This window comes from Hydractinia symbiolongicarpus, chromosome 12, assembly GCF_029227915.1.
Source record: "Hydractinia symbiolongicarpus strain clone_291-10 chromosome 12, HSymV2.1, whole genome shotgun sequence".
Lineage (NCBI taxonomy): Eukaryota > Metazoa > Cnidaria > Hydrozoa > Anthoathecata > Hydractiniidae > Hydractinia > Hydractinia symbiolongicarpus.
The window spans coordinates 13,624,667-13,646,945 of NC_079886.1; the positions used below are offsets into that span (position 1 = coordinate 13,624,667).

The following is a 22,279-nucleotide window of genomic DNA, read 5'->3' on the forward strand; positions in this document are numbered from 1 at the left end:
AAAATTAAATCGATTTGATTTTTTTTATCTTGGCGCTGGCAAAAAATAAGTGTTGTGAGTACCAAGAAAAACTGGTTAACAACAAAAGCAATTTTTGGCCATTTTTCTAGCATCAAATTGCTATTATCGCCTGGAAAAGTGTGGCATTAAAAAAGACAAAAATTCCTGGGAACGAGGTGGAATAACTATTAATTTTGTGCTTTCATATTCATTACGGCTTTCATGTGTTTTTTTATCAGAAATATGTTTATTTCAGCGAATAAATTAATAGAAGTTGAAGAACCGTATCAACCGATGAGACCTGTTAGTGCCAACCTGGAAAATCCACGGTCGTTTGTTGCCCAAGAAAGACAAAGATCCCCTTCATCACTTGGAAAGGTTTTTAAGAGTCCTAACTACAGAACGTAATGAGATTATTGTTATTCGCCGACCGAATAGCAAGAATGCCTTCTTTCTGCAGAAAAAAACTTATAAATCAAAGACTTCAATTTATTTTTTTGGTATGATATCCTGTTAAAAACATACTTTATCTATTAATATTTCTGTGTAAAAGAAAAGAAATACAAAAACAAATTTAATGTTTAAGCGCATAGTAAACATCACACGTTTCTCTCTCTTTTTGGTGCGCTATTCTTAAATTTGTTTTTTTGGTGTGCTTTTTCTAAAATTTTTTTAGCAAATTGACAATTATATAGGAAGTAAATATTAACTCAAGGCATACAAGACCTTTCAAAATCTTTCTTCGATAACTGTCCGGTCATAGGTGCTGTGAACTTTTTATATGCATAACGCTTGATTGTCTGGACACAATTATTCTTAACCCTCTGCTATTATCTAACAAAATCTGATTTTGATGATGAAAAAACGAAAAACAAAATAAATAAAAATAACCAAAAAAAGTAAGCACAATAAAAATATATCTTTTATTAAAAGTTATATGTAAATAGAATTTATGCGAAAGAAAATTTTTATTTAACAGAAGCTAAAATGTATATTAATTAATATTTGTGTACCTTTTTGTAGGACATTAAGTCTTGTAAAATAGCGCTTAATCAAATTCACGCGGTAAACAAACTGTTAAGTTAATAAGAATTTTTAATATGTTTCAGCCATGTCATTAGCCATCTTCAGAATAAATAAAATACGAAAATCTAATGGTTATAAATACTGTCCTAGATAATTACTATATGTTAATGGCAGTAAAATTACAATGTAAAAGGTGAGGAAATAATGGAAAGAAAGAGAAAGAAAACAAGGAGAAAAAATGTAAAAAAAGGAAGAAAAAAATCGTTAAAAAGACAAAGAAAGTGCCAAGTGATCAATTTGAGAATGGAGATCAGATTTTTCCCATTGCGTATGAAGGAGTTCTTTGATTCTTGAATTACCTTTGTTTTAGCGTTATATATTATTTTAAAACAATCATTATTTTAAGCTGTGAAACATGACTCGTTAGAATGACGATAATTAAAGATATGGGAAATAGTGTCCCTTTTGACGTGCTCCCTTATTCTAGTTTTAAGGTGGCGCTATGTCTCGCAAATATAACTGCAATCTTAGTCAGCACACTTAAACTTATAAATTAATATAGTGCGAGCATTAAAGGGTAGTTTATCTTTATGAGAGAAGTACTGCTGAATTTTAAAAGAGTTAAAAATGATTTTCGCGTGAGAACTTACCAGCGTATGGTAGTTTAAAGTAATGTATGTTACTTATGATTTATCTTAATGTTAAATGGTCAGAATCACTCGACTTAAGCAACTTTTAACAAAACTATTAATAATATAATTAAAATTCTATCGTAAGTTATTTTTAATACTTTCAACTTCTTGATAAAAAATCAAACCAAAAAATGTTTCTTTTAAAAGCCCTATCTATTAAACATTTAACAAAATTAGTTTTAAAAAAGCAATAAAACTTTTGAAGTTAAGTCCATTGTGTGTAGGTTAATGATAAGTTTTAAGACTAGGTTTTAAGACGTATTAAGATTTCGGATCTGTTGTAAAGTTTTGGCTATCTTCTCTTTAATAATAGCCTTATTTTGTCTGTCTGTCCGCGAAAAAGGCGTCCCGTAACGGAAACACGAAATTTTTAATATGCGCACGAATATCAAATGCGATGTATTTTTAACCACTTTGTTGCGACGGGTAAATTTAAAAGACGAGCGAACGCCACGGGAGACCCCATGGATTTTTCCACGGGTTAATGACTAGTCTCTATAATAATAGCCGTCGTCTGTCTGTCTCTGCGCAACATGGCGGAGCAAGTAGTGAGACCCGCCGAAAATCCCCGCGGCCCTGCAGCTTTATTTCGAATCCCCGGCAGACCCCGTTTTTTTACCGGCCTTGCTTTGCCGCTCATTGTAATAAACCAATCACGAGGCTCCATTTTCGCTAATGACCAATCCAAGTGCTTCGCGGCCTCAACATGCCGACGGGAGGAAACATGCTACCCCTACGAAGGCCATTTTGGTTTGGAAGTGATGGTGTGAAGTTTGTAGGTTTCCTTTCAATCCTCCTTATTTCTTCTGAGTACTTTTTATCCTATAGAATTATTTAGTTTGTTTTCGCATGTTGAGGTAAATATTTCATCACGTTTTCTAGCTACGTATAAATCTTAAACAAACCAATTTTAAGTTTTTGGCTAGCTACAAAACGTACATTTTGAGGCAGCTAGCTATAGCTATCTTTATTTATTCCTATTCTTTTAAAGTTTTTATTCAGTTTGGTATATTGTTCTTTATTTTTATGTTGAAGTTGGGTCTACCTATCTAGCTCCTTTTAGCTCTACCTCTGGCTAAAAAGTGAAAGTAGCTAAATGCAGTTATAGGCAGCTACCAATTTTATTACTGCTATATGAAAGCTTATGCTGAAAAATAAAATTGCTGAGTATATATTTTTTTAACTGAACTTGATAACGACAGGCGGTTTCCTGATTTTTTTTAAACTGAAGTCGCGATAAAGTTTTTTTAAAAATGGTGTTATGCCTATACTCATGTGCGACACAGTCTAGCTGTACTAAGCGCATAGTCCGGTGGTAACAACGGGCTGTTTCCTGTGTTTCTGTTTAACCGAAGTTGTGATAACATTTTTTACAGAAAAAAAGTACACACTGTTTACCTATACTAAGCACTCAGCTTAACATTTTTTTGAACTTTTCTCGGGAACATTCCCTGAAAAATAAAGAAGGTTGGCCAGCTGCTTTCGCTATGATGGGGTAACATTGAATTGTAATCTGGGTTTTTATTTTACCTAAGTTGTCGAAAGTTATTTTTTAAATAGTATATTACACCGGAAACACCATAAAGTTGTGTGCACTTCACTTGATTTTCTACACACTATATGGCTGTACTAAAGCGCTTTACCTGAATGTGTGGCACAGTTGACGGTTCTTATTAATCACTCAATTTGGTGTTTAACGCTGGGTAACACAGCTACTTGTGGCTTAACCCGCCGTTTCAACAGAGTGTATCCTGTGTTTTGTAAACCAAAGCTTCAATAGTTTTTTTGAATAGGGTCTTAAGCCTAAACGTGTCGCACGATTTATCTGTACTAAGTGCTCAGTCCAGTGTCACAATTAATTTGTTAACCTTTACTGAAACTTATTTCGCAAAATAAAATAAAATTGACCAATTGTTTTTCCTATGACGGGGTAACAAATGGTTGTAAATTGTGTTTTTATTTTGGCTAAAGTTACAGTAGAGTTATATTTTCAAAAATACACTACAGCCGAAACACTATAGTGTTGTGTGCGCTTTACTCGATTAAGGACATACTGCGTACCTGTACTAAAGCGCTCCACCTGACCGTGTAGTACAGTTTAAGGCTCTTATTAAGCGCTCCACATAGTGTTCAATGGCGGGTCACACCTTGACTTGTGGCTTACCCCGGCGTTTCGACGCCGGGTTTCCCGGCTATCTCTATAATAATAGCCGTCGTCTGTCTGTCTCTGCGCAACATGGCGGAGCAAGTAGCGAGACCCGCCGAAAATCTCCGCGGCCCTGCAGCTTTATTTCGAATCCCCGGCAGACCCCGTTTTTTTACCGGCCTTGCTTTGCCGCTCATTGTAATAAACCAATCACAAGGCTCCATTTTCACTAATGACCAATCCAAGTGCTTCGCGGCCTCAACATGCCGACGGGAGGAAACATGCTACCCCTACGAAGGCCATTTTGGTTTGGAAGTGATGGTGTGAAGTTTGTAGGTTTCCTTTCAATCCTCCTTATTTCTTCTGAGTACTTTTTATCCTATAGGATTATTTAGTTTGTTTTCACATGTTAAGGTGAATATTTCATCACGTTTTCTAGCTACGTATAAATCTTAAACAAACCAATTTTAAGTTTTTGGCTAGCTACAAAACGTACATTTTGAGGCAGCTAGCTATAGCTAGCTTTATTTATTCCTATACTTTTAAAGTTTTTATTGAGTTTGGTATATTATTATTTATTTTTATGTTGAAGTTTGGTCTACCTAGCTAGCTCCTCTTTTAGCTACATCCTGCTAAAAAGTGAAAGTAGCCAAATGCAGTTTGGCTGCAAGTGAAAGTAGCCAAATGCAGTTTGGCTGCAACACAATTCTTAACAATTCTTATGCTAAATGCAGTTGGCAGCGGCCACTTTTAATGCTGATTTAAAAATTTGTTATGCAAAATAAAATTGCTGAGTAATTTTTTAAACTGAACCGGGTTAATGCCAGGCTGTTCACTGATTTCTTTTAAAACCGAAGCGATAAGGATTTTTGGAAAATGGTATTACCCCTATGCTCATGTATGACACGATTCACCTGTTAAGCGCTCAGCCTGGTGTTAACGACGGGCTGTTTCCTGTGTTTTTATTTAAACCGTTGTGATAAATTTTATTTGGAAAATTTTATTACGCCTGTTACTCATGTATGACACTATTTACATGTTAAGTGCTCAGCCTGGTGTTAATGACGTGCTTTTTCCGTGTTTTTATTTAATCCGTTGTGATAAAGTTTTTTTACCTGCAATAAACATTCAACCTGGTGTTAACAACAGGGTGTTTTGTGTGTTTTTTATTTAAATTGAAGTTGCGATAAGTTTTTTTGGGAAAAGGCTATTATGGCTATAACGCATGTGTGACACCATTTACCTGTACTAAGTGCTCAGTCCGGTGTCATGATTAATTTGTTAAGGTTTACTGAAACGTACTCCTCAAAATAAAATAATATTGACTATTTTCTTTTCTTATGACGGGGTAACAACAGGTTGTAAACTGTGTTTTTATTTCGGTTAAAGTTGCAGTAAAGTTATATATATACATATATTTTTAAAAAGTACATTACAACCGAAACACTATAATGTTGTGTGAGCTTTACTCAATTCACGACATATTCTGCATACCTGTACTAGATCACTCCAATTATGGAGTTTTTTTTAGTTTTTTTATGGGGTAACAACTGGGTTTTTTCTGTGTTTTAAGTTAAACCGAAATTGCAGTAAAGTTTTTTATGAAAAGGGTATTATGCGTTCTCGGCCCACTGTCATGATTAAGTTTTGAACTTTTACGGAAACTTATTCCGCAAAATAAAATAATATTGCCCGATTGTTTTTGCTATGGCAGAGTAACAACGGTTTGTAAACTGTTTTAATTCAGCTTTTGTTGCGGAAAATTATTTTTTTTAAATATCTTACAGTCGCAACACTGCAATGGTGTGTGCCCTCCACTTGATTTACGACATACTGCATACCCGTACTAAAGCGCTCCACCTCACCGGGTCGCACAGTTTGCGGTTCACCCGGCGTTTCGACGCCGGGTCTCCCAGCTAGTCTCTATAATAATAGCCGTCGTCTGTCTGTCTGTTCAAAAGGGTTACTGATATTCCTTTGATCTTTCCGTGAATTTTTAGAAAACAGGGGGTTGTTTAATGGAAAACTTTATAATTAATTGAACTAAACTCAAGAAATTAATTTATTACCTTAATTAATTTAATTACTTTAATTTATTGCCATAAGTAAGAAAAGTAAATTTAGCGATAAAAATGAATGCATTATTTTAATACGCCATTTTTAATAATAATTACCCCCGTGACCTCAATCGCCGTTTTCGCTCAGAAGCTACAGAAAACAAATGGGACAGTTTACTGATAATTTTACTGACTTTGTTTTGACCGCTCGCACATAATACACCAATCAAAACACTTGATTGTTTAAAAAACAATCAAGTGTAATATAATGTAATATAATAATAAATAATAAATATATAATAATGTAATATAATGTAAGATAATGGTGGGTCAGTGCTGTTTGTAAGTCTGTTTCAATTTTTGTGTACTATAAGCTTTTTATTTTCGTAATATTGTTTTTTTGTATGTTCTAAAATGTTAAGATAAATACATTGTCACGTTTTTAGTCACGTACAGATCTTAAACGCGCCAGTTTTGGATTTTTGGCTAGGAACGAAGATTTTGGAGGCTAGCTAGCTAGAACCTTACTTATTACTATTCTGTATGGTATAACAGCTTTTATCCTACCCAACATTTATTTTTGTGTTGAGACTGTAGCCATTTAGCTAGCTCCTATCTTTGGCTAAAAAGTGAGAGCATAAAAATGCAGTTTGGCTACAACAATATTCTTAAACAAAAAGTGTTATGCTAAGTGCAGTTAGCTAGGTACCTACATCTGTTTTTATTTTTTCCTGAAAACTTTTTGTGCAAATAAAATGACTGACAGATTATTTTTGCTGAACCGGTAATGACAGGCTGTTCCCTGTGTTTTCATTAAAACCGATGTTGCAATGAAGTTTTTTTGGAAAGGGCTATTACGCGTATACGCCTGTTCAACTCTGTTTTACTATACTAAGCGGTTAGCCCAGTGTTAACAACATACTGTTGTTTTTGGTAAAGGCTGTTACGCCTATACGCATGTACAACGTGGTTTTCCTGTACTAAGGGGTCAACCCAATGTGTCAATTCATTTTTAAACTTTCTCGGTAATCACGTCTGTACGGATGTGCAACAATGTTTACTTGGACTAACCGCTCAGCCCTGTTGTGTTTTTTTAAACAGAGTCTGTGAAAGTTTTTTCCAAAGGCGTATTATTCCTATACGCCTGTGCAACACGGTTTAACTGTAGTAAGCGCTTAGCCCAGTGTCACGATAAATTTTTTAACTTTCACAAAAACTTATTCCGCAAAATAAAAAAATATTGACTTATTGTTTTTGCTATGATGGGGTACCGACTGTTGTTTGCAAACTGTGTTTTTATTTCAGCTATCGTTGCGGGAAATGTTTTTTGAAAAATATGTTACAGTCGCAAGACTATAATGGTGTATGCGCTTCACTTAATTTACGACATACTGTATACCTGTACTAAAGTGCTCCACCTGGTCGTGTGGCACAGTTTACGGCTCTTATTAAGCGCTCCACAGAGTGTTCAACGTCAGGTCACACCTTGACTTTGGCCTACCCCGGCGTTTTGACACCGGGGTAAGCCAAATGCGAGACGCGTTTAAGTGGTATAAAAAGGATGGGCGGACCCGTGGATTTTTCCACGGGCCATCGACTAGTCTCTATTATAATAGCCGTATTTTGTCTGTCTCTGCGCAACATGGCGGAGCAAGTAGCGAGACATACGGAAAATCCCCGCGGCCCTGCAGCTTTATTTCGAATCCCCGGCAGACCCCGTTTTTTTACCGGCCTTGCTTTGCCGCTCATTGTAATAAACCAATCACGAGGCTCCATTTTCACAAATGACCAATCCAAGTGCTTCGCGGCCTCAACATGCCGACGGGAGGAAACATGCTACCCCTACGAAGGCCATTTTGGTTTGGAAGTGATGGTGTGAAGTTTGTAGGTTTCCTTTCAATCCTCCTTATTTCTTCTGACTACTTTTTATCCTATAGGATTATTTAGTTTGTTTTCACATGTTAAGGTGAATATTTCATCACGTTTTCTAGCTACGTATAAATCTTAAACAAACCAATTTTAAGTTTTTGGCTAGCTACAAAACGTACATTTTGAGGCAGCTAGCTATAGCTAGCTTTATTTATTCCTATACTTTTAAAGTTTTTATTGAGTTTGGTATATTATTATTTATTTTTATGTTGAAGTTGGGTCTACCTAGCTAGCTCCTCTTTTAGCTACATCCTGCTAAAAAGTGAAAGTAGCCAAATGCAGTTTGGCTGCAAGTGAAAGTAGCCAAATGCAGTTTGGCTGCAACACAATTCTTAACAATTCTTATGCTAAATGGAGTTGGCAGCGGCCACTTTTATTACTGATTTAAAAATTTATTATGCAAAATAAAATTGCTGAGTAATTTTTTAAACTGAACCGGGTTAATGCCAGGCTGTTCACTGATTTCTTTTAAAACCAAAGCGATAAGGATTTTTGGAAAATGGTATTACCCATATGCTCATGTATGACACGATTCACCTGTTAAGCGCTCAGCCTGGTGTTAACGACGGGCTGTTTCCTGTGTTTTTATTTAAACTGTTGTGATAAATTTTATTTGGAAAATTTTATTACGCCTGTTACTCATGTATGACACAATTTACATGTTAAGTGGTGTTAATGACGTGCTTTTTCCGTGTTTTTATTTAATCCGTTGTGATAAAGTTTTTTTACCTGCAATAAACATTCAACCTGGTGTTAACAACAGGGTGTTTTGTGTGTTTTTTATTTAAATTGAAGTTGTGATAAGTTTTTTTGGGAAAAGGCTATTATGGCTATAACGCATGTGTGACACCATTTACCTGTACTAAGTGCTCAGTCCGGTGTCATGATTAATTTGTTAGGGTTTACTGAAACGTACTCCGCAAAATAAAATAAAATTGACCAATTGTTTTTCCTATGACGGGGTAACGAATGGTTGTAAATTGTGTTTTTATTTTGGCTAAAGTTACAGTAGAGTTATATTTTCAAAAATACACTACAGCCGAAACACTATAGTGTTGTGTGCGCTTTACTTGATTAACGACATACTGCGTACCTGTACTAAAGCGCTCCACCTGACCGTGTAGTACAGTTTACGGCTCTTATTAAGCGCTCCACATAGTGTTCAATGGCGGGTCACACCTTGACTTGTGGCTTACCCCGGCGTTTCGACGCCGGGTTTCCCGGCTAGTATATTTTATATTGTTTTATTAAATTTGAAGCTGGCTAGGTAAATTTGTATATATCTTTGCTTCAGTGCTTCAAAAGAACCTTATTTTCTTTATCTTAGCTTTTTTAATTGGAGGTGCGGCTTATAAGCATGAAACATACATGATGGTGCGTTATAAGGATTCTGGTAAATTTGATTTCTTTCAGAAATGTACAATCGGCTACTAGAAATATTATTGAACGAGCTTTGTCCTCTTCATATCCAAATTTTCAAGGTTAAAATTGGTTGAATTGAAAGATAGCGAACTCTTGTGCCGATATATTGGCGATTTGCACACTTCATAATTTTTCAATTACTGAAAACCTGCGAAACAATGAAGACAGTGAAGATTTTTTAATTGATGCAGAAGTTAAGGTTAACAACTGCAGATATAACAACCTTATTTACGGCTCTGCCTTTAAAGACGCTGGGAAAAAACGGGATGATACAGTAAAAAATTTCTTTTTAAAGTTGGTTTGGTTATAATCAACGTGTAATGTTACAAAAAACTTGTTACCAAAATAAAAAGTTAAAGTTTGTAAATTAATCTATAGATTTTTCCATCCTCTCTCTATGTTTTTTTTGCACACATCCTCTTCTTCTTTACTAACCTCCTCTTTTAAATTGGCTGTAGTAACGTCAGCTTGATTTCTGTCAATTTTTTCTGATGGCTGAAGAAAAGCATCTTTAGATTGTTCGTACACTGGGTTGAAGTTCGGTTTATTGCCCATAAGTGCGTCTAACTGTTCGTAATATTGCAACGTTTTTCTATTTTCTGTTTGCCAACGTATGCAGACCTACATATAAAAGTAAAGGTGTTATTTATTTTGTTATCCGTTGAAAACTTAAAGCATGGTTGCAATAAAGTAGGGCCTGGACCCATGTTGGAAAATCTTTTTTCAGAAGTCATCAGTTTAATTGGGATGAGAAGAAAATCATTGACAGAGAATCCAGAACAACGGCCAGGAAGATTAAAGAAACCATCAATAGTGTAGCACGTAACAAACACATAAACAGCATCTCGTATCAACTTCCTGAGATTTGGTTACCAGCCCTACAGAAGAAGTAGTTACCTACATCTAGGTCCGAAAATTTTAATTACCGTAATTAGCTGTAATTATCAGCTCGTTTCTGATTGGTTAATTTTTATGAATTATGATCCTCTGCAATTATATAAATACATGCTCAACATCATTTTACTTTGCCCGATGATTGGAGAAGGATCATGTTCAAGAAATGATAAACTTTCCACAGTAATTTCTCTGTCTTCTTTGTAGTTAATCCTCACATTTGTTTCCTCTAATATCGAACGCTAAAGAAAAGGGGCAAAAGCTCATTTAATTAAGAAAATGCTGGCAGGAGAATTGTTTAATCTCCCTGTATCTTCATTCATGAAAAGAACACAAGAAGACATTCAGAACCAATGTGTGTCTAAATTAACTTTCGCATGTTTCAAAATACCCTTGCCAGAACAGTCAAACATTGGATTAGGCTTATCACGGTTCCATGCGACCAAACAGGTGGTAATCAGTCTAGTCCTTCAAGTTTTTAAGGACAACTGCGTTCTAAGTCGTTTTCATTAGTGTCAGGCCCTTAAGAGGCAATCAACCACGTGCTCAGGCATCTAAAGGCTTTAATATTACAGCCTAGTAAGGAGTCTACACGTAAATCACGTGGTTCCACATGCCCAGACAGGCGGCCATTGCTCTAGTCCTTTCAACCTCAATCGACTACGATGTATTAAGGTGCTTTCCTTAGGGCCAGGTTTCTTACGACGCTGCTAACTACGCGCACAGGCTTTTAAGACCTCTAATATGTTCTTTTACGGTCTAATAAGGAGTCTTCACGTAAATCACGAGGTTCGACATGCCCAGACAGGTGGCCATCTGTCTACTCCTTTCAATCTCAATCGACTATGATGTATTAAGTCGTTTCCCTTAACACCAGGCTGTTAGGAAACTGCTAACTACGTGCACAGGCGTTTTAAGTCCTGTAATATGGCCTTTTAAGATCAAATAAGAAGACTACACGTAAATCATGTTGTTCCAAGAGCGCAGACATGTGGCCTCTGATCAAGTCCCTTCAGTCTGAGTGGCCTACGGTGTCCAAAGTTGTATTTCTCAGTGCCAGGCCCATGGAACGTCGCTAATTACGTGCACAGGTCTGCAAAGCCTGTAATATAGCCTTTTACGGCCTAATAAGAAATCTACACGTAAATTGCGTGTTTACACGAGCCCAGAAAAGTGGCATCGGTCTACTCTTCTCAATCTCAATGGGCTACGTTGTATTAAGTTATTTTCCTTAGCACTAGGCCCTTAGAACGCTGCTAACTACTTGCACAGACTTTCAAATTCTGTAATATGGCCATTTACGGTCTAATATGGAGAATACACGTAAATCAATTTGTTCCACTGTCGCAGACATGTGGTCATCTGTCGATTCCTTTCAGTCTCAATGGACTACGATGTATTAAGTCGTTTTCCTGAACGTCAGGATTTTAGGACGCTATTTACTACGTGCACAAGCTTTTAAAGCCTCTAATATGGCCTCTTAGGCCTAGGATGCAATATATTAAGTCCTTTTTCCTTTTTATGAGCGCTAGGGTAAATAAATAAATAAATAAATGAATGAATGAATGAATGAATGAATGAATGAATGAATGAATGAATGAATGAATAAATGAATGAATGAGTAACTACTTGCGCTAGGTTCTTAGGAAGCCAGGTTTTTAGGACGCTGCTAACAACGCGCACAGTATTTTAAGGCCTGTAATATCTCCTTTCAAGGTCTAATAAGTTGTCTACGCGACATCACGTGTTTTTACGTGCCCACATAGGTGGCCATTGGTCTACTCCTTTCAATCTCAATATGTTACGATGTATTAAGTTGTTTTCCTTACCACTAGACCCTTAGAACGCTGTTAACTGCATGCACTGGTTTTAAAGCCTTTATGTGGCCTTTTACGGTCTAATGAGTAGTCTACTCGTAAATCACGCGTCCTCACGTGCCCAGACAGATGGCTATTGGTCTAGTCCTTTTAGTCTCAAAATACATGCAATCTTCTAAAACCTGTAATACGGCCTTTTTACGGCCTAATAAGTTGTCTACGCGAAATCACGTGTTTTCACGTGCCAACATAGGTGACCATCGCTCTAGTCCTTTCAGACTCATTGGGGTACGGTGTAATAAATCGTTCTCCTGAGCACCACTCACAAGAACACTGGTAACTACGTGCACAGGCCATGAAACCCTGTAGTATGATGTTTTACAGGTTAATAGGGAGTCTACGCGTACGTCACGTTGTTCGACGTGCCCAGAGAGATGGACATCGGTCTAGTCCTTTTAAGTCTTAATGGACTACGATGTATTAAGTCCTCTTCCGGAACGCCAAGCTCTTAGGACGCTGCTAACTCCTTGTAAAGACTTTTAAAGCCTGTAATACGGCCTTTCACGGTGTAGTAAGGAATTTACGCGTAAGTCACGTGGTTTCACAGGCCAAGTCATGAGGCTACATTCCTAGTCCATTTATTCTGATTGGAATACGATGTATTAATTCGTTTCCTTCAGCGCCAGGACCTAACAAACCTGCTAACTACTTGCACAGGCTTTCAAAGTCTGTAATATGGCATTTTACGGTCTAAAAAGGAGACTACACGTAAATGATGTTGTTCCACGGGCGCAGATTCGTGGCCACCGATCTAGTGCTTTCAGTGTCAATGGGCTGTTGTGTCCCAAGATGAATTCCTTTACGCCAGGCCCATGGAACGCCGCTATCTTCGTGCACATGCTTTTAAATCTTGTAATATGGCCTTTTACGGCCTAGTAAGGAGTTTATACGTAAATCAGGTGCGTCCTCGGCCGAAAAATGTGGCCATAGGTCTAGTCCTTTTAATCTGAATGGACTACAGATTATTCCTGCACGTCAGGCTCTAAGAACGCTGCTAACTCTTTGCACAGGCTTTCAAAGTTTGTATTATGGCCTTTTACGACTTATTAAGTAGTTTACACGCAAATCACATCGTTGCACGGGCCAAGGCAGGTGGCCATCAGTCTAGAACTTTCCATTTCAATGGAGTACGATGAATTAAGTTGTTTCCCTTAAGGCCAGGCTAATAGAACGTTGCTAAGTACGTGCACAGGGTTTCAAAGCCTGTGAAATAGCCGTTTACGGCCTAATAAGGAGTCTACATGTAAATGGCGTAATCCCACGTACCTAGAGAGGGGGCCAACGGTCTAATCCTTGCAATTTCAATGGACTACAATGTATTGAGTCGTTTCCCTTAGCGTCAGTCTGTTAGGACACAGCAAACTACATGCGCATTCTTATAAAGCTTGTAATATGGTCTTTTACGACCAGGTAAGGAGTCTACACATAAATCACGTGGTTCAAAGTGCCCAGACAGGTGATCATGGGTCTATTCTTATCATTATCAATGGACTACGATGTATCAATTCCTTTTCCTGTGCGCCAGGCCCTAAGAACGCTGCAAACTACTTGCACACGCCATCAAAGTCTATAAGATGGCCTTTTAGCGCCTAATCAGTAGTCTACACATAAATCACGTGGTTTCACGTGCCCAGACAGGTGGTCATCGCTCTATTCCTTTTAGTATCAATAGACTACGATGTATTAAGTCGTTTTCCTAATTGCCAGGCCTTAGGAACACTGCTATCTACGTGCACACAACATCAGATCCTCTAGTATGGCCTTTTACGGCCTAATAAGGAATCTACACGTAAATCACGTGGTTCCACGAGCAAAGAGAGGTGGCCATAGATCTAGTCCTTTCAGTCTCAATGGACTACGATGTATTACGTTGTTTTCTGGAGTTTTAATCTCCTGGGACTCTGCCAACTGTAATATGGCTTTTTACGGCCTAATAAGGACTATACACGTAAATCCCGTGGTTCCACATCCTGAAACAGGTGACCCATCAGAACAGTCTTTTCAATATCAACGCACTACGATGTATTAAGGCGTTTTCCTGAGCGCCGGGCTCTTCGGACGCAGCTAACTACGTGCGAAGACTTTTAAAGCCTGTAATATGGCCTTTTGCGTATAAGAAACAGTCTACACATGAATCACGTGGTTGCACGTACCCAGTCAGGTGGTCATCAATACATTCTTTTCAATCTCAATGGACTAAGATGTATGAAGTCATTTTCGTTAGCGCAAGGCCTTAAGAACCCTGCTAACTACATGCACACGTCATCAACCCTGTAATATGGCCTTTTACGGCCTAATAAGAAACCTGCACGTAAGTCACGTGATCCCACGAGCTGAGAGAGGTGGCGATCGGTTTAGTACCTTCAATTTCAATGGACTACGATGTAATAAGTGTTTTTCCTTCGCGTAAGGTTCCTAGGATGCAGCTAACTACATGCACAGTCTTATAAAGCCTGTAATATGGACTTCTTGCGGCATGATAAGGAGTCTACACGTAAAACACGTAGTTTCACGTCCTCAGACAGGTGACCCACCAGAGCAGTCTTCTCAATCTCAATGAACTACGATTTATTAATTCGATTTACTGTGCACCAGGGCCTAAGAACGCCCCTAATTACGTGCACACGCCATCAAAGCCTGTAATATGGCCTTTTACCGCCTAATAAGGAGTCTACTCGTAAATGACATGCTTCCACGTGCCATCAGTACAGTCTTTTCATTCTCAATGGACTACGATGTATTAAGTCGTTTTTGTGAGCGCCATGCCTTAAGAACACTGCTAACTACGTGCACACGCCATCGACACCTGTAATAAGGTCTTTTACGGCCTGATAAGGATTCTATACGTAAGTCGCGTGGTTCCACGTCCTGAGACAGGTAGCCCATCAGTACAGTCTTGTCAATCTCAACGGACTACGATGTATTAAGTGGTTTTCCTGAGCGCCAAGCCATTAGGACGCTGCTAACTACGTGCGAAGACTTTTAAAGCCTGTAATATGGCCTTTTGCGGCCTAATAAGGAGTCTACACGTAAATTGCGTGGTTCCAGCTGCCTAGGGAGGTGGCCATCAATCTAGCCCTTTCAGTCTCAATGGACTATGATGTACTAAGTGTTTTTCATGAGCGCTAGGGTCTTAGGACACTGCTAACTTCATGCACAGTCTTTTAAAGCCTGTAATATGGTCTTTTACGGCATAATATACCCACTGTGAAATTCCAGTGTTTTGTATTTTCCTGCAGTAAAGTAAACATAAACATGGACGCCGAAGCTGAACCCAATAGAAATATTGGCAAGAGACAGTATTTGGTAACCTAATCACAGGCAGACCTAGAAAAATTTCCAACAAGGGAATCTTTCGGGAGGTCCCTCGCAGAAGGTTTTGATGCAGGAACTGGAAAAGTGGAAGTTGACCATTGGTCTGTAGTAAAGAACTGCACCAACATGAAGGTTCGCATTATCACTGTGCATTAAAGTTGAGTGGTGTTAAGAAATGGATAAGCGTTAAACGGTCTTTCGAGCAAAGATATGGAGTGGTCCTTCATTTTTCTGATTGTCATGATCATTATGTATCTGCGTATCGCTATACATGTAAAGAGGACAATGAAGTTGCCCATAGTCCTGGCCAGCCTGATTTACTGCTGTCGGTTCACCACAAACAAGAGCGTGCATAAGTGCGTGCCGTCGCAAGCGCAAGAGCAATGTGCACACCGGTGAATCCTCCAAATCTGGTAAAGTCCAAAGACTGGCTAATTTGGAGGTAGCTGATTTTGTTTTCAAGCATGGCGTACACGACATAACTGAAATTTATGTCATGGCGGAGTATAGAAAGTCACAAGGTTCTTGTTCTCGAGAGCAGAGAAAAACATAGGTGAACTAATTAAAAAAACGTGGACGATGAAAGGTGCAGCAAAACAAATGCAAAGGAAAAACATAAGCCGCATGGAGATGATTTCCCAGACTGTACAGCAGAGCTGTCCTGATAATTCTATATGGCTTGTGTCTGCGATTGAAGTGCTGCAGCACAACTCGATCAGCCCCCACACATTTGCCGGGTACATAAAGGATTTGTTGGTAAAGGGTCGTGGTAAATGGCGCAATCTCATTATGGGGCCCTACAACAGTGAAGACGATCGAGAAACAGCTATGATGGACTCTCGCTGGCGAATTGTAGAATTTAATCATGTTTTTCCCCAAAGTGACCAGAAATAAATAAAGAGCTGTTCAGCCTGCTTTAGTAAATTGGTTCAAATGGCAGAATGAGTATTTTTTAACATACATATATGAAAATACGTTACAGCACCGCATTTACTGTACACATTAATAAAAGTATATATATACTTTTTTATAAAACTGCAGTAACGTGGTAACCTGTCGGAAACTCTATGTTTTTGTTATGATTTTGCAGTAACGTGTACAGTAACGTGTGCAGTAACGTGCGGTAACATGTGGTAATTTGTGTTACCATTTACATTTTGTTTTACATTATGAAGTTGCAGTAACGTGTGCAGTGAACCTTAGTTTATGTTAACGTTTACATTTGTTTACATTTTTAACTTTCCCAGCATTTCCCAAAACAACAAATAATCAAAATACAACAACAAGCCTTAGATATCAACATAATTATATATACAAAAAAAAATATGGAGCAATAAATAAGAAAGTTGTAACATAAAACCTTAGTACCGGATCCTCTTACCACGAGCTTTCAGTACCATTGTGATCCGTCTCGGCATACTTTCAATCAGGCCATTTATCTTTTCCAGCGGATATTCACGCATCGTTGTCTTTATGCGCTCTGAGAGTTCATCATTTGTCTCCCGGGTAATGTTATTGTTGAGGGGTTGTTGTTGTAATTGCCGGGAAACTTGATTGAAGAAATTCTCGATCGGGTTCAGGTCTGGTGATCTTGCAGGGTTTAGTAACACTTTGCTTTTTACTCGGGTATAAGCCCTGTGTGCTGCTGCGCTGTTTTGTCGGGGGCAATTGTCCATGAGGAATCTTTGCCTTCTAGGGTCTGAACTGGCAACGATAAAGTTTATGTTTACCTGTCTTTCTTTGTTTCCCTTCGCTGTGCAACCAAATTGGAGTCCCTCTGAGCGTTTTCTTCACTTAGTGCTTTTGCTTGGTCATGAGGGTTAGTTTTGTACTGGAATCCCTAGCCATCCAGATAAAAGGCAATTCCATTAGAGATAGGAAAATACCAATGTTAGGACAGACCCCCTTAGCAGTTTCCTATCCCACGTTAAATTATAGATCATCCACGTCAAATCAACGATAGAAGAGTCGATAAAATCCATGTGCACTTTACCACTTTACGTCAAATAAGCGGGCATGCTCTATAATATCTGTCCAAACAACCCTCCCCGGCCGTGTCCCCCGGGCCCCCTCCCCGTCCCATGGGTCCCTACCCACCCTCATCTGTCGTGCCTTATAATTTATAGTGTTATGTGTGTCTATAATGTCCTCTCGCCAGTGTGGTAATACCATCAATGATAATAAAACATAAATAAATAAATAACAACACGCAAGCAGTTTTTGTTATCTACCATCTGTCAATCAAACGCTTATAACAATAGGATTTTACATATTTTACATACCAGAAAGTTGTTTACATAAGAAAAAAGTCAAAACGAAAGTAGCCGTTGCTAAGGATATTTGGTATGTAAGGAATGCATTGTTTCTCTATTGTTATTCTGGTTTGATTGACATTTAATTGACGTCAATCTTTATCTAAACAAATACCATATGAAATAACCCGTTGTCATAACAATCACAAGAGCGATCTTCTCATCTTCGTGTGTAGGAGGAGTATCTTTGTGGTAAGGTGCAGTAATGTGTTTATCTGTAGTATCCACGTGGTGTACGGTAATGTGTTTATCAGGATGGATATCAGGATGATCGGGTGTTACTGGCTTCTTTCTAGTTATCTTATGTGATTCAGCTGTTTTTTCAATAACATTGACCTTTCGATTAATACCGATGGTAAGATCCTCACCCGATATCAAAATCTTGTTGTTGTAACCCACCACACCGGTCTTAATTCTGAGATTCATGTCACTAGGTAACATATAAATACCTTGTCCAACCGAATAATCAACCTTACTTGAAGCGTAGTTTAGCGTATCCTGATAACGTTTAATGTCCTCCTGAATATCAACCCTACGGTTAACAATATCCTCAAGGTTATTCATAAAAACTCTTTGGGCGGTCAGAGCACTTGAATCATTACCGAGGATGGATGAGCGTGCCGAGGCTTGAGAACTAAGAACAAGATAGGCATAGGCCCTAACACTGCTCGAGATCTTCACAAGGCCCGTTTTTGTAAATCCATCGGATTTTTCCACAATCCACCGTGTCATGGAGTCGTCCGAGAAAAAACTCAACCCGGGAGTTGGATAGTCTTTACGTCTTTTTTGATATGAAGTGAAAAAGTACTGACCTCTGTATTTCATGGGGTTGGAATCAACATCATACTCACCACATATTTTTAGAAATTCCTCATTTGAATAGGGATTGTCATATTGATTAAAACTATCTTCAAAGGGTAGAGGTGTCTGCAAGCGCTTAATGATTCGTCTAATGTGATAATACACATGAAAACGATATATCGACCTGACCATAGATCTACCATCCTTCAGGTGTTCGGAACTTACCCCACAGGCACTTGAAGCGCACCAAGTGGCGAAATTTAGCTGGGTTTGCCATAGTCTAAAAGGTTGATCATTCCAAATTCTCATACGTTGCGCGTTATGACTAAGTTCATAATTGGTAAAAATATTAGGAAAGGAAGCGGGGAAAGAGCCACTTTCAGACACAATAATGGCCTGTTTGTACAGATCCCTAGCGCCCAATATTTGAAGATCCAGCCCTCCATTTGGTTTATATGTCGCATTCGGGTTATATCTGAAAATGTCATCCATTCTTTGATTTAAATATATTCACAATCTCTAATATAATAATGTATATCACAATAAAGGACGTAAATAGCGAGAAGAAAATCTATTTGTATCAACCGATAGACAACTCACATGGTACAAAGGAGGTTGCGATCGTGGAGACGTTTTCGGATAATGTTACATATGTAGTTACAGCTACAATAGATATACCCTTGGCTGATGGAGTTACCACGGTTAGGTTACCACAGGGTCAGCAATACACGGGGAGGGAGTTGAATTCAATCGTGAGAGGTGATGTAAAATCAACACAACTAGCTAGAAACTCTAAGTTGAGTAAAATATTCAATCTAGGGGGTATAACGGAACTACATTTTAATCTTAATGAATTGGATAACTCGTTAAATCTTAAAGATGGTGAATATAGCAACAACCTGATGACATATCATATATCCGAGTATGGTGGTGATTTTACATATATTGAACCGAAAAATCCGCAATATAAGAAACTAAAGAAAGGTTTACTTCAATCACTTACCATGAGAGTCACGGGTCAGGATGGTAAGGTGCTATGGGGTGGTATGAAGACAACAGTTACCCTACACATAAGAAATACGGCGGACAGATGATACCATAGCATTAACCGAATTAAAGTAAAATAAAATAAAAGTAATATGGAATAGCATGGAATACGGGAAAAAGTTAAACCCAGAGCGTTCACTTAGAACCGCACATGGCGTAAAAGGAACGCATCAAAAAGTAATTGTCACTCACAACCCAAGTGAGATTGATCAGAACCAGTTACTCCTGATTAGGTTCCCTAATTTAGGTAACGATGATGTCATTGTTCCGGGTACTTCGAAAATAAGTTTCGACATTGATCTCGAGTCAAAAGCTGACACGAAGAGAACATTGGTCTCTAACATAGGGAGGGCAATTGTTAAAAAGCTAGCTATCAAGTTCGAGGGTACCGAGATTCTGAGCATTGATGACTTTGACCTTTTTGGGTGCTACAGAGATTTATGGCTAACCAAGTCTGAAAAAAGAAATGCAATAAGACAAGGCATCATCTTTGATGAAGGGTGTACAGAAAACTGTATGAAACTGAGAGTTGGAGCCGCGGATAAAGACGCATCGGAGGTAGCGGACAAAGCTATTTATGATGCATACAAAAACAAGTTCACCATACCACTAGATTTTGAAATGTTGGATAGCACGATTCCTTATTATCAGGCAGGATTAGGTAATAGGCTGTGTTATGAGATAACATTCAACAATTACGACAGGGTAGTATTATCAACACCTACCAAACCTTCGGGTTCCGCCTCGGCACCGGCACCGGATGCTAAATACAAAATCTCCAACATATCTCTAGAATATGAGATTGTGACACAACCCACACTCGCCAGATTCATTTCAAATGAATACCAAAACATGGCCGTACTTTACGACAGATTTTTGAGACATAGACAAATTAGGGTGGATAAGTCGGACACAACATGGAATTGGTCGTTCAATACACCGTGCAAGTCCCTGAAGGGTATATTGGTTCTGTTTGAGGAAGAGAAAGCTTACAAACGAGATACCGGTAAGTTCTACAATCCCAAGATCAAAAAGGTATCGGCCATAGTTGAGGGTAAGCCTAACCAACTTTTCGCTCAGGGGATGCAGCCGTTTGAGCATTATGGTGAAATTTGCAAGTATTTTGCGGAGGGCAAACAAAGGGATGGTAACGCAGGTGAAATACAAAAACATCTGCAACTACATGATGTGAAGGTCGCGGACTACCTAACCACGAAATATGCTCTATGGCTGGATTCCAGAACCATAGATGAAAACTCACTGCACGGGACCGGCCGACGGATTGAAAATGCGAGCGAGGGCATCACACTGCAAGTTGAAAAGACGGCCGAGGCAGCGGGATCCTTAAACGCTTACATATATCTAATCATGGATGCTCAATTAAATATTCAAAACGGTGAAATTATGGATGTACTATATTAAGATGGACTACATGAAAGATCCTCACACGGCACTATTCGTCGGTCCCACGGGCTGCGGAAAATCTAAACGCGTAGTAACGCTACTAGAGAGTGAATACTTTGATCACTTCGATTTCATTGTGATTATATGTCCAACATTAAGATGGAACAAGACATATATGTGTCGAAAATGGTTTTGGAACGACAGATATGTGATTCTAATTGAGCCCAGAGGTATGTTATATGAATGGATTCAAAAGATGACGGATTTCTGTGCCGGATACAAAACATTATTCCTGATCGACGATATAATCGCAGATGAGAAACTGGACAAAAAGAGACAACCACTGCTGGAGCTGGCCATCAGTGGTCGGCATCGAAACCACACCATGTGGCTACTCACGCAATCATACACCGCGATACCGAAGAACTTACGAAGGCAGGCGAAAATGTTATATGTGTGGTATCCGAAGGACAGGCAAGATCTCGCAACTATTCATGAAGAGAATGATGTCATTGAATCACGGTCAGAGATCCAGAAGGTTAAGGAAAGGCTAAAAGATGGCAAATACACACATTTAGTTATGAGAATGGAACATCCAAGAACTTATGTGATTTGCTAGATTGGACGTTTTTTTTGTTACAAGAGTCTTGTAACAAAAAGTAACAGATCTATAGACTCCTATAAGACTATCCTATAATACTCCTATAGACTCCTATAATACTCCTATAGACTACTATAAGACTATCCTATAATACTCCTATAGACTACTATAGGACCATGATAGAATATATCAATTTCATAATATTAGTACTAATACTAGTAGTAGTACTTAGTTTTTGCTTTTTTTGTGTTAAAAAATACCTATCGCTATTGAAAATGGCCGAAACTGCAATTGACAACTTAATTTTTATTAAGGGTCCTACACCCGATGATGGCAAGAGGCAAAAATTGCTCGAGTGTGTGTTAACCGGAAATAGCAAGCTATACCTGGGTAAAATGTATACGGACGAGCAAATTCAAAAGCTCAAAGATGAAGAGGTAAAGAAACTCTTTAGTATCTATGAAGCTAAACTATCAGGTCAAATGGTGAAGCCTTTGGGGCAATCAATCATTCACATGTATTCCATGGGGGCCTGTACAGTCTTAGGAATAAACAATCAAGATGCATTGAGAGATGACCTGGAGAATGACCCATTCCTAAACTCCGCCCTTCAAAGGTTCACGTGCGATTTGTATTATAGATTCGGCTCATTCTTATCACCAATCAGTGTGGGTCTAATTACAGGTAGGCATTATATCGCCGGAAGAAATTTAAACGCAAATAATAATATAGATATAGATAATAAAGATGTCAGAG

The 22,279-nt window shown here is 38.4% G+C and overlaps 1 protein-coding gene across 5 annotated transcripts in view; it reads left to right on the forward strand.

The window, feature by feature from the left end:
• The window catches only part of LOC130622289 (GRB2-associated-binding protein 1-like), a 57,632-nt gene extending 48,550 nt beyond the window's left edge, over window positions 1-9,082 (forward strand). For 4 of the 5 annotated variants that reach the window (XM_057437733.1, XM_057437734.1, XM_057437735.1 and 1 more), the window contains one exon: window positions 257-9,082. In XM_057437733.1, coding sequence (XP_057293716.1) covers window positions 257-408 — 152 coding nt within the window. In that variant the 3' untranslated portion in view covers window positions 409-9,082. The remainder of the gene's footprint in view (window positions 1-256) is intronic. The other variant, XM_057437737.1, reaches the window with a different exon arrangement.
• The last annotated feature ends 13,197 nt before the right edge of the window (window positions 9,083-22,279 follow it).